Here is a 12,490-nt window from a genome sequence, read left to right on the forward strand (position 1 = left end):
TGATGGGCCACCAAATACGCTGTAACACCATCAGTCACTGAGCTCAAACTCTGGAGCAACGGGCCTTCGGAGCAGTGGGCTTTTGTTTTTGGGATAACGGGCCGTCGGACTATGGGCTTTCAGTCCAATGAGACATTTTTTGAACTATTGGGGTTTCGGAATAATGTGCCTTTGGATGAAAGGGCATGTGAGCGAGTGACGAGCTAATTGAGCTAAGCTAGCAGCTACTAGCTGACAAAATAATGTGTATTTTCTAACCAATTATAACATCACAGATCATTAAACAAAAGCAATCTACATGCACCAATTCAAACATGACTTTCTCTCTATTACTAAGATGTAAGTTATGTGTAAACATACTTGCACATTGATTTCCTGTCATCTCCATGGACTTCAAAACTCCCTCTCTCACATTTACTAATTGTGGATGTTGCCAAGCTGTCACTCCGATCGAGACTGGCCAATAGAGATGTGTCTTACATCTCTCAGCGTAGGTCCAGTCCACGAGAGTCAGCTCAACAGCAAACAAAACTTTTCGATTCGCAAACAAAAGTTTTTGAAATGTATTTTACTTGCAATAAAACATTTTTTGATTGCAGTGTCAGTTTTGCTCTCAAATCTATTTTTTGATTGCAAACCTGTTTTGTTTGCATAATAAAGACACAAATGTACCTTCATATTGACAGCACTTCTATAGGACACCGACCGAATCACAAAGGTGCAGCTGAAAATTAGATCATGTTGATAAAATTAATCAAAATCTCCTGACTCTCTGTGTCCTGACATAAAGTCATAAACTCGAAGAACGGTTAACATTTACAAAATTCTACCAATTTCAATCATTTAATTAAACTAAGTCACAGACACGGACTGCTAATGTTAGCTAACCCCCTACTAGCTAGCTGCAACCCCACGAAACATATTTTTCAATCAGTAAGTCAAGAACACCCACCTAGTCTGCAGCCTTTGTGCCTTTTACAGAGTGAAACTTGATATGAAGGTTGAGAATTTTCAGTCTTCTCTTTTCTTCTCCTGTTTTGTTCCCTCTTGGTCTCGATGCTTCTACGCGCTCTCCACACAGTAACTACTCGCACCTGCGCAGTGTGTTTATGCAATGTTGACTGATCTATGGCTTTACTGCCCCCTATCGACAAAAATACAAACTGCTGTTATTTAAATAATAATGCTGGAATATCCAAAAACACATGGTAGGGCATCTTTTTTGTTTTTAAAAATGTTTTTAATAATGACGATATAAAAATATGAACTAATATGAGTTTAGTTGCTTGGTCTAAATGTGGACTATAGTTTTTCGGACAGTCTGTCTACGCCCAGCTCTCATCTAGCCCACAATCTGTCCAGCTAACTATAGCCAAATTTAAACCAATCAATTAATTATTCATATTTGTGCATCTCTGGACTTTAAAAGTTGTTTAGGTGATAACAGATGACAGATTCAGAACCATCGAGAAATGCCAATCAAAATTATTTTAGCAATATATGAATTTCAGTTATACATTTCACACTTATTTATGTGATATATAAATATGTAATGAATGATTTAAACTACTTGGGCTAAAAGTGGTCTACATTTTGTCCGTCATATTCTGCGCTATATGAGAGCTACGACATAACTGCAACATTGAAATGGGGTCTAGTGCTCACCAGGATACATCAGTTATCAGCCATTAATAACAGCTTTGTTTTGGATGCCAGATTGTGAAAAATCCTTTCAGGCTGTTGTTTGTGTTCCTCCGGCATAACCTGCTTTGTCTCTTTTCTTAGCGCTTTAATAAGACCCCCTCCAGTGGATCTTTTGACCACTTACCTTCTGAAAAAGAGCTGCAGAACATCTGGACCAAAAACAGTTTAAAAAGTGAGAAACCTCTGACTTACCAGTAAATCATCCAATCTGCTGTTATATATGTTACTAAGTCAAAAGTGGAGTGTGAAAGCTCATTTTGACCTTATAATGTATAATCTAATACACAATATAATATAATGTAATGTAATGTAATGTAATTATCCTGACTCAAGGTCTACTTACCTGCTTCTTCCATACATTTTCTCTCTCTGCCATATATGACCATCTGTTATCACATGACTGAGGAAAGTATATCCCCTGATGAAGACCTTGAGATGCAGTTTAAAGCTCCAGAAAAAAGATTGTACTGTAAGGGAGCTTGAGCCAGGATTATTTCAAACGACCCCACAATTGTTAATGGCTTATTAGTGATCCATAAAGCATTCATAAATTCTTTGTAAACAATCAATAAATTTGTTACAACTCATAAGATCTTACCATAAACAATTCATATTAAGTTATATTTCTGTGTATTATGTTATATACAGTATATGTAAGTAATGGCAGTATTAATGTTTTATAGATCAGTAATAAGATATTAATGACAAATTTGTAAAAAAAATTCTTCGTAACTTGCTTCATGTTTTATAAATTATCGTCTTAAATTAGTCAGAAAGAAGCTTCCAGCTTAGAGAGTTTCACCACTTTTAGAAAGAAGCTGCAGAGGATCTTTAACAACTTCTTAGAAGGTGAGAAACCGATTGTGTAGCCTTCGTCTAATAAGCATCAAGTCACTTATAAAAGACACCCTGGGAAATACACTCATTTGCTTTCTTGCTGAGAGTTAAATGAGAAGATCGATACCGCTCTCATACAACAGCGGTATCGATCCTCTCATCTATCTTTCACCAACAACGAGAGTAAATGTTGAACTGGCCCCAAAGTTGTCCTTATTATTGATCTATTACTAACCTACAAAGCATTACTAACTGTTTTATCAACCATTTAATGCATTAATGCATTGGTACTAAACTTGAAAGCTCATTATTATATATTATTGTATAGATAGATAGATAGACAGGCAGATGGATAAAAAGACTGAACAACAAGACCCAGACAAGTAGAAAAATGTAACCTTTACTTATTTACAGATTGTACAGAGGTACTGAGTGACAAGGTAGTATTTACAACACAACTAGTAGCTTAGAAACCCCTGAACTTATACACAAGTGAGATACACAGCAGGACCCACAGGACTACACGCCAACGCGCACCTTCCACCCAGCACTGTATGTATATGAGCACACCTGGACCAAACTAAGAGCTGTGCTGAGCCCGGGAACATTTTCCACGCGTTCCTCGGTGGCTGCTGGCGTTGTGCGGGGCCAGCTGGGTACCATATTGGTGACATCACAGGCCGGGAGCCTGGGGAGACAGGGTTGAGAGTGGAGGGAGGATGGGGGGGGGAGGGTCCAGAGCTCCGGTCAGATGTGGTGCCCTAACCAAGGGTGGAGGGGGAACATCGACGCATGTAGCCCAGCAGGTCAACTCAGGGAGAACTCAGGTGTTGCAGCAAAATAGGTACCACCAGAAACACGAGCACGTCATGCAATTTAAAAAATCCAAAATAAAACAAAAGGTTGGTGTAAAAATCTGTGTGATGGTGAACATACAAAACTCATTCTACATGCTCTCTTCACCACAACAGTACAGACGCAACATGTGTGTGTGCGTGTGTTTGTGTGTGTGTAACTGTATTTGTGTTATATGAGTAAGAGCCAGGTCAAATGTTACGTGTGGGACGAAGGGAAGAGAGTACAGAAAAGTACACACACACACACACACACACACACACACTCACACACATACACACACCACAAACAAACTCTCAATACACATATCATCCTCTGTCTTATATAAATGCCTGCACGGTGTAAAACACACACATACACACACACACACACACTCGCTCACACTCAGAGGTGAAACAGCACAGACTCGTAGTGGAAGAGAACTATGTGGGTGGAGGGGGTTCGTAACCACACAGGCTGGACTATCATTATTCATTGAGTGATTCAGATGAGAGACCCAGCGACGTGGAGCTAGTTTACTGGTTAGCTGACCAGGTGAGTGTGTTTGTTAACCCAGCAGTGAGGACTGTACAGTGAGGTCCCAACCAACAACACACCAGAGGAAAAAAAAAAAAAAAAAAGAATCAGTTTCACACAAGAATCTAAAACATGCCAGTCTTTTTTTTTTTTTTTTTTTTTTTAAAGAAGCAGAATAAAAAGCCACGTTGTTATTGAAATGAATTCAACACGTAATACCATTCAAATCAAACAAATGAAATCAATTTCTAACATTTAAAACAAACAAAAAAAAAAATCTCTGTACATAAGTATAATATTGCAACCTGATATTGTGCATATAACTCACACACCAAACCTGTTAAGTTTACCAAAGAGGGGCAGCGTTCACCGTTCAAAGGTGCGGTTTTTTGTTTCAAACTGTCTTGCATTCTTTGCAGCCAATATATATATATATATTTATATGTGTGTGTGTGTGTGTGTGTGTTTGTGTGTGACAGGGAGAAAGAAAGAGAATAGAGATAGACACTCAGCTAATGGGAAATCAAGTCCTTTTTCCATCAAAATCCTTGTGCTCAAAAATCAATGCCCTTACTCAGTAGATTATGGATTTCTAGAACACTCATACACACATTGCCAGCTTGTCGAGTGTGTGTTTGTGTGTGTGCGCGCACGTATGTGTGTGTGTGAGTATTGCCTCTGTAACGAGTCACTTTGCAAACTCTCTGCTTTGCCATGTGACTCTCTGCTGAAACATAGCGCTGTGTTCTCGCCAACAGAGAGCCGCAGAAGTACCAGCTATTCTCGCCAGGAGTATTAATTTGATGAGTAAATCTGCAACAGTGATGCACTCAGCCTCTTAATTCACTACGGATACATTAAACCGGGCCTAAAGTTCCTTTGTTCAACATAGAAAGTTATTAGAAAAAAGTACTGTATCCTACGAGAGCTGATGTTGAATTTGATGAACTCTTACGACTACTGATATTAAGTGATTTCCAACAATATGCTGAGTTTTTTTAAAAACACCACGACTGAACTTTATTCTTCTGATACTCAATCTACTCTAAAGAAGGAAGCATAGGGAGGGAAGGAAGTGATAGAGAGAATAAACAAAAACAAGCCGATGAAGGAATTAGGAAAGGCTAGAAGGAAGAGTGAGCAAAGCTAAAGTAAAAAAAAAAAAAAAAAAAAAAAAAAAAGAAGAGAGAGATTAAAGAGTTGGTGTTGTGTATACTGTATGAAGCTCTGCCCATTATCTAACACTGTAAAACTTCTGACCTCACAATGAAAACCGACAGCGCTTTGCCTCAACGGTGCCCTAAAAACCCAGTGTCAAAGAGAAATAAGAGAAAAAAGAAAACATCTATCCAGCGAATGATCGAGAATATTCATATTGTTCAGTATAAAAGTGTTTTTGGTCAAACGTCTGTGTTAGGTGGCAGGGTATAAAATCTACAAAGTGCACAAAGAGAGGCTATCTCGTAACCTCGACACACACACCCACCCTAAACTACTACCCTAGACTACTGCGTGTGTGTGTGTGTGTGTGTGTGTGTGTGTGTGTGTGTGTGTGTGTGTGTATGTGTGTGTGCATATATGACCCTGTATAGGAGTTTAACTGTAACACAGGGCAGTAGGAAGCATGCAGTATGACCTGAAGGCTAGCTAAGAGAGGAAGCAAGAATGCTATACTGTGTGTCTCTAGATCTAGAAACACTAGAACACACACTCTCATCCTGAGAGGCTTTTACGGGCGGCCATGTTTGGTCCACTTTTTTTTTGGAATGTTCAATTAACTGACATCAACAATAACAAACAGTCGGTAGCTTTTACTTCCCCTAAAAAACAGACAAAGTGTGTGTGTGTTCGAGTGTTTGTACGTCTGCGGGCAGCAGCTGATACACTTCTCAGACCTGTGTCCTGACCAGCTGCCCGCCTCCCAGTCTAGTCTATTACATAGATAGTAATTTCCATTCAAGTCAAGGATTACTCTAGTGTAGTTTACTAATCTTTAAGCCATGCTGGCAGTGCAGTTTGGAGGCTCAGACAACATACGGGTTGACTGTAGAAATCATAGTGCAACAGGAAAGTCCTGGAGAGGGGCGGCTGTGTTTAGGTGAAATGTGTGTATTCTCCGAAAGAAAGGGAAGAAGGGGGGCGCAAGGGGGTGGGGGGGGTTGTGTCCCCTCCATCTCCAAGAGGCTGGTGAGAGGGCGGGACAGGTCGGCTCGTCTCAGTATCTTCCATCAGATCCCACTGTGGGTGTTTGACTCCATGTACAGTGTCCCTCTTATTCCGCCAGGAATTTGATCTGTCTGGTCAGACGTATTTGTCAGTTTTTAGCCTCGTTGCCCACAGCTTGAGGCTAGTACACACACTGACACTCACACACACTCTTCATCTTGTATTGTGCCTCCAGGTGTCCCTGTGGCCCCCAACCCTGCCCTATAGAGGGTGTGATAAAGAAACAATGATCTATTTATTTATTCAGCATCACCATTAACCTTTTAGTCCAGAGCAGACCTTCCCGTAGCTCACCTGTGTGTGTGTGTGTGTGTGTGTGTGTGTGTGTATGTGTGTGTGTGTGTGTGTGTGTGTATGTCTGTGTGCATGTTTCTGTATATGTGCTTAGAATCAGAGCTGCCTGGTCCGGTCACACACTTTCTTTCTTGCATGCGTGTGTTTCAGTGAGAGTAAGTGAGTGTGTGTGTGCGCGCGTGTGTGACTCTCAGACGTCAGACTCGATGCTGGGCATGCGGCGGTAGAGCCGGGGCCGGTTGCTGCCTGCGCTCGAGGCTCGCGGTGCTGTCACATAGCTCATTGGCTGAGAGGCAGCAGGTGGGACCATGTAGGCCACCACAGGGGGCTCCTGCTGAGGGTAGAACACCTGTTGGTCAACATGGCCGCCATGCTGGTTGAATTGATGGCTGCCATGGTTACCGAGGGTAAGCGACACTGGCATCCGCTGCTTATAGAGCTCGTGGGCAGAACTTCTCTGCGGCATGCGTGTGACAGCCTGGGAGGCGGGGTCTCGTTGTGTCGTGCCAGGAGCTGACTGGAGGAAAGGGTTGTGAGAGGGGCGATCGGGGAAGAGACTCTTTGAGCGCCGGGGGAGAGGCATTGGGGCGTCCAGGCTGTGGTGGTGGGAGGGTGATGGAGAGGGGGGGCTGCGGCTGCTGAACGGACGATCAGAGCGCATTGTGAGAACGTTAGCATAGGCCCCCTCGTCCAGGGTCAGCTCCCTCTCCCTATCTCTGTCAGGCAGACTCAGCCCCCGCAGGTGGGTGTGCGACTGCGACTGCCGCTCGGGAACGCCGTCCGGAAGCACGTTCTCATAGGAGGGCTGGCGACTCAGCTGGAGGTGCTGGGCCGACGAGGAGGTGGGAAGAGGAGATGGGGAGGTAGGGGAGGGCTCGAAGTGGCTGACTAGCCCGTCCCCTTCGCCCACCAGGCCCAGCTCGTTCTGGGGAAGGTAGTGTGTAAACATGTCCCCGCTGTGTGGGTGAGTGTGTGTGTGGGAGTAGTGTGAGTGCAGGTGGTCTTCGCTGATGTCGTACAGGTTTCCCAGGTGGGCGCAGGCATCACAGCGAGCCTGCGGCGAGCGGACAGTGTAAAGGCCGGAGTAACCAGTCAGCTTGGTCAGGCAGGAGCGACAGTGGCCGGGCCTGGCACTCTGTGTCCCCGAACCCGCAACTGGGGCATCGAATGAACCTCCAGCCTTCTCCTTCACACTGGAGGGAGAGAAGATGACACTTATTACTCAAAAAAAAACAACAACAGCACTTACAACACAGTTTTACGTTTATTTCCTAATGAATATGATACCTGCTGTGTGTGTAGGTGCTGTATTTCTTGTCCTTCAGGGAGTGCAGGTCGGCCTCAGCGCTGTGACTGTGGTGCAGCAGGCTGGCACTCAGCTGTAAAATGGGTGCGTCCGCCTGGTGGGAGTGTGTGTGACTGTGTGAGTATGTGCTTTCAGGTGGAAACAGGTCAGGGGGGTAACTGTGGTCATCACCTCCCCCTTGGCTGTCCCGCTGGTATGGAGGAGCAGACTGGAGACTGGCCTGGTCTGAGTCAATGGAGTAAATCTTGGATCCTCCGCCCCCACTTCCCCCTCCTCCTCCTCCCCCACCCCTCTTCCTCAGCTGATTGATTGGCTTGAATCCGCCCCTCGCCGCCATGGAGTCAGAATCTTTGTGTGATGGCGGCCGGCTGGAGCACTCTGATATGTCAGAGTGCGGCGGCTCTTCAGGAAGGTAGCGCTGGCTCTTCATTTGTGGGGGTCCAGGTCCAGATGCCGGGGTGGGGCTTGGGCCGTGGCCTGGAGATACGACAGTGGGCTGGGTCTTCAGGGTCTCCACGCTTTTCTTCCAAAGGGCTCGAGGCTTTGACGCAGGGCAGGCCGGCCCGGGAAGGCGGGTCTTGCCGTTGTCGTTGGTGATTGACAGCTGGGGCTTGTTGGGGCTGGTCTGGAGAGCAGGGGCTTTTTGTTGCCCGGGAAATGGCGCAGCATTGTTAAGGAGGTTTTTGTGTCGCCCGGACAATGACAGGAAACTCTGTGGACCAGCGGCGTTGCTATAGAGACCAGGACCCTTCGGAGGCAGACTATGGAGGGAGTTACCTAGGAGACAAGGAGAGATGCACCTCAGACAGCTGATACAATAGATGGATGTTTGGATGGATGCTCAGCCAGTTTGCTGATACATTATCTATTGCCCTGGCGAGTGGTGTACGCCATCTAATGTGTTTTTTAATCATGGGGCTAGCTTGTACTTGACAGTCAATGCGATTAAAGTCTGGAGTCCACAACAAGGTGAAGCGAGTCACCTTTACTTATGCATACGTAGACTGTATAGAAAAGGCAGGGTAACCTCTGTATGTAGGCATGTTTGCCTGCTCTGTGACGGTAGAGTCTATTCATTTTGACCTCTATATCTTCAAAATATACACTATATGGTGTACTGTGTATAACAGGAGGACAGTACCTTTCCCTGACACCATATCTAGGATGCTAGGCTGCAAGAGGACTGTGTTGCGTTTGGGAGAAGACAAAGCCATGGACTTGGCGGACTTGAGCAGGTGCAGCATGTTGGCTTGAGGACTGAAGTCAAGCTCAGGAGCCTTCTTCTTCATATCTATATGAACTCCATGGATACAGCTCCATATACCCTGAGAGGAGAGGAGAGGAGAGGAGAGGAGAGGAGAGGAGAGGAGAGGAGTGGAGCGGAGAGGAGAGGAGAGGAGAGGAGAGGAGAGGTGAGGAGAGGAGAGGAGAGGAGAGGAGAGGAGAGGAGATGCAGGCAGGAGGGAGATAAGAGAGATTATAGAGTTAAAAAGAGTTAATTCCCAACCCAGTGACTTCACCGAAAAAAAAGGATCAAACATGCATAAGACTAATTTCCTTGCAAGGTAAATTAGGAAAGACCTCTGCATCCTTCTCTCAAGCCTGTTCACTGCAAACCTTAAAGGGACAGTTCACCCCAAAATAAAAAATACATATTTTTCCTCTTACCTTTAGTGCTATTTATCCATGTAGATCGTTTTGGTGTGAGTTGACGAGCTTTGGAGATATCGACCATAGAGATGTTTACGTTCTCTTGAATACAATGGAACTGGATGACACTCGGTTTGTGATGCTCAAAGCACTAAAAAATACATTTGAAAGACTCAACAGCAATGTCGCTTTCCAGAAATCATGACCCGTTTACTCAAGATAATCCACGGACCTTGTTGTGAGCAGTTTCATGTAGGAACAATTTTCTTTCTACAAAACTACACCCACCAACCATGAGTAGATGCACGCTTCCTTCTGCGCAGTGAGATGGTTGGTGGGTGTATTTCGGTAGAGGTCTGTGGATTATCTTGAGTAGCAGGGTCATGATTTCTGGAAACAGAAACATTTTTTTGGCGCCTTGAGCACCACAAGCCGAGTGCCATCCAGGTCCATTGTATTCAAAAGAAAGCAGGCATCTCTGCAAACCTTGGCAACTTACACCAAAACGATCAAAATGGATAAATAGCGCTACAGGTAAGAGGGAAAATATGTGTTTTTGGCGGGGGTGAACTGTCCCTTTAACCGCATTTTGTTTTGTAATGTGGCAAGGAGAGATAATCGCCACTTTTTTAGATGAACTGCCCGCAGAGGCGCCAAGAAAATTTAATTCAGGTGATGATGTCACTGGAGGGGGGCTTTGAGTGCAAGTAGATGTTCTTCCTAAAGCCACTTAACCTCCAGCATCGCTGCTCTAATGGCATGCGCACACCGAGTGGCGGACACACACACAGCAAACACGTCGCACTCTTTTTGTAAAACACTCAATGTGTGAAATGCAGCTCGTCTGGAATAAAAGCCCTGCCTAACACAGAGACATGACACATGAATAATGAAAGCGTGGTCCGTCTGGGTGGGCCCATTTATGTTTTGTGTATGTACATTTAGGTTTATGTGTGTGCATCTGTCTATCTGTCTGTCTGCGTGTGCGAGCGTGGTCAAGTCACGTCGCCGCACCTGCATGTGTGTAACCATTTTTAACTGTCCGACCAGACTTGTGTGTGCGTGTGTGTGTGGGAGAGTGAAAGAGAGAGAGAGAGAGCGAGAGAGAGAGAGCTTTGTGTATATGTATATGAGTGTGTGTCCACATCATCCTCTTAGCTGTTTGATTCCTCTATCCTGCCGTCCATATGCACGGCAGTAAATTCAGCTCTGCCTCAGCTGGGCTCTATAATCATACTATCCCCCGTCTTTCCTCTTTTATCACACACACACATAGAGAGATTCCTTCTATATCTTAACAGTAACTATTGTACATGTTTCAGATATATGATTCACAAATACGCACGCATGCCCGCAGATTTTCTCTTAACTGTGACAATCGTGTAAGTTTCAGACTCATTTCAGACATTCACACAACAAAAAAGCCCTTTTGCGCCTTCCTGTTTGCATTTTCACCGCATCTGAAGAACCGTGAAGATTAGGCAAATTAGACAGATAAAGGATTAAAAAATCAACAGCTTTGTTTGAGATGCAATTTTGGGAGGCAGCAAGACAACAGCTACAGAGTAATCGTTTTTGTAATTTACTGTGCGATATTTGAGTGGATGTCGTTAAACACCGGAAAGGCTCGACGCCTGTCTTCAAAGACGCAACAATCTGCTGAGAGTTTTTTTTTTTCCTTTCTGCTTTCTGCTTTACTATGTAAATGTATTGAAACAATTAGAAAATATAATTAAGTTTTGTTTCTCTTGCTGATCCTTTGTGTGTTTTGCCCACTCTACCCCTTCATCCCATTCTCTTTTACAGCAGTCTTAAAGACAGCTTTATTTTTTAAACATCAATAACATTAAAAGAATTCCCCATCCCAAATCTTGATATTGATATTGCAGCCAGTGCTTGCTGTACATCAGCTTTTGCACTCTTGAGGATGGTGTTTGATCAGTAAGTGGAGAAATTTTGGAAACACTGGAAAATTTTAACAGCAGCAACTGAAAGTACTACTACAGAAGCAAAGGGGGCAAAAACTGCTATCTAGGAACCAAAACTGGGCCTGGTTTCTGATGTCAAAATGCAGTTAAAGTTCCTAATTTACCAAAAAGGGGTTATTAAATACATTTCCTTCTCCTCACCCTGCTGATAGTGAAGAGCAAACCCGGCCTTCCAGAGCAGACACCAGTGAAGCAGTATCTCAGCCTCCAGTAGAAAAGGTGCTCAGAGATAAAGGTGAGGATGGAGAGGCCCATGGCTGTGGCCAGCATATAGAAGACCCCTGCCATGTTGTCCACATCCAGTTGGCTGGACATCACCTCGTTCTTCTCATTGTGGCAGATCCCAGTGAGCCACTGCGCTTCTAGCTCCTCCATTTCACCTGTTGGAAAGGTAAGGAGAGAGGGAAAGTGAGAGGAGAAGGTTTAAAGATGGCAGAGGGAGGTAGAGGCGAGGAACGAAGGAAAAAGAAATTGAAAAAGGGAGGAAATAAAGTAAAGCGCCAAGCAAGAGCGGAAGGGTTGGAGGGGATGGGCGCTGGAGGGAAATAAAGAGGTGTGGTGGGAAAAAGGGGTATCATCACGAGGGAGGATGGAGAGGAGAAGGGAGGAGGGGAGAGAGGTGAAGTAGCAAATAGATCGTAATGAAAAAGGAGACAGGAGGTGGAGTGAAAAAGGGGTTGTAGGGGGAGGGGGAGGAATTGATGGTGATTGAGTGATAAGGACAGATGGGAGACTGAGTGTGTTTGTGTGTCTGCGCGCATGCGTGCGTGTGTGCTCGCGCATGCGGGTGCTTGCCCTGAATAAAAAGGCCGGGTGTGAAGCGAAGCGCTTTAGTGGTTTCAGCAGTTTGATTTCTTTCTGGCTCATTTTCTGTCTTCCATTCGCACCATCTCACAGCTTATTATACAGAACAATCTGGAGGAGTAAACATAACAGGACACGGTGGACACACACTCACACACTCACTCACACACACACACACACGCACACATTCACACACAAACCCACACAGAGTAATGATGATGAAATGGTGTGTTAAGACTAACCCCTGATAGCTCTCTGGCAGAGGGAGAGAGGAGAGAGGGAGAGTGTTGGAGGAGGGGGAAGACGGAAG

General features: G+C 44.7%; 1 protein-coding gene across 1 annotated transcript in view; it reads right to left on the minus strand.

Moving 5' to 3' along the window:
* Positions 1-2,925: 2,925 nt before the first annotated feature.
* Positions 2,926-12,490, minus strand: part of grin2ab (glutamate receptor, ionotropic, N-methyl D-aspartate 2A, b) — a 92,954-nt gene continuing 83,389 nt past the window's right edge. The window contains exons 17-20 of the mRNA XM_067585171.1: positions 11,518-11,756; positions 8,880-9,063; positions 7,720-8,515; positions 2,926-7,625 (exon numbers count right to left, since the gene is read on the minus strand). Of these exons, the coding sequence (XP_067441272.1) occupies positions 6,623-7,625; positions 7,720-8,515; positions 8,880-9,063; positions 11,518-11,756 (2,222 nt within the window). The 3' untranslated portion in view covers positions 2,926-6,622. The remainder of the gene's footprint in view (positions 7,626-7,719; positions 8,516-8,879; positions 9,064-11,517; positions 11,757-12,490) is intronic.

The sequence above is a fragment of the Thunnus thynnus genome, chromosome 3 (assembly GCF_963924715.1).
Source record: "Thunnus thynnus chromosome 3, fThuThy2.1, whole genome shotgun sequence".
NCBI classification, from domain to species: Eukaryota; Metazoa; Chordata; class Actinopteri; order Scombriformes; family Scombridae; genus Thunnus; species Thunnus thynnus.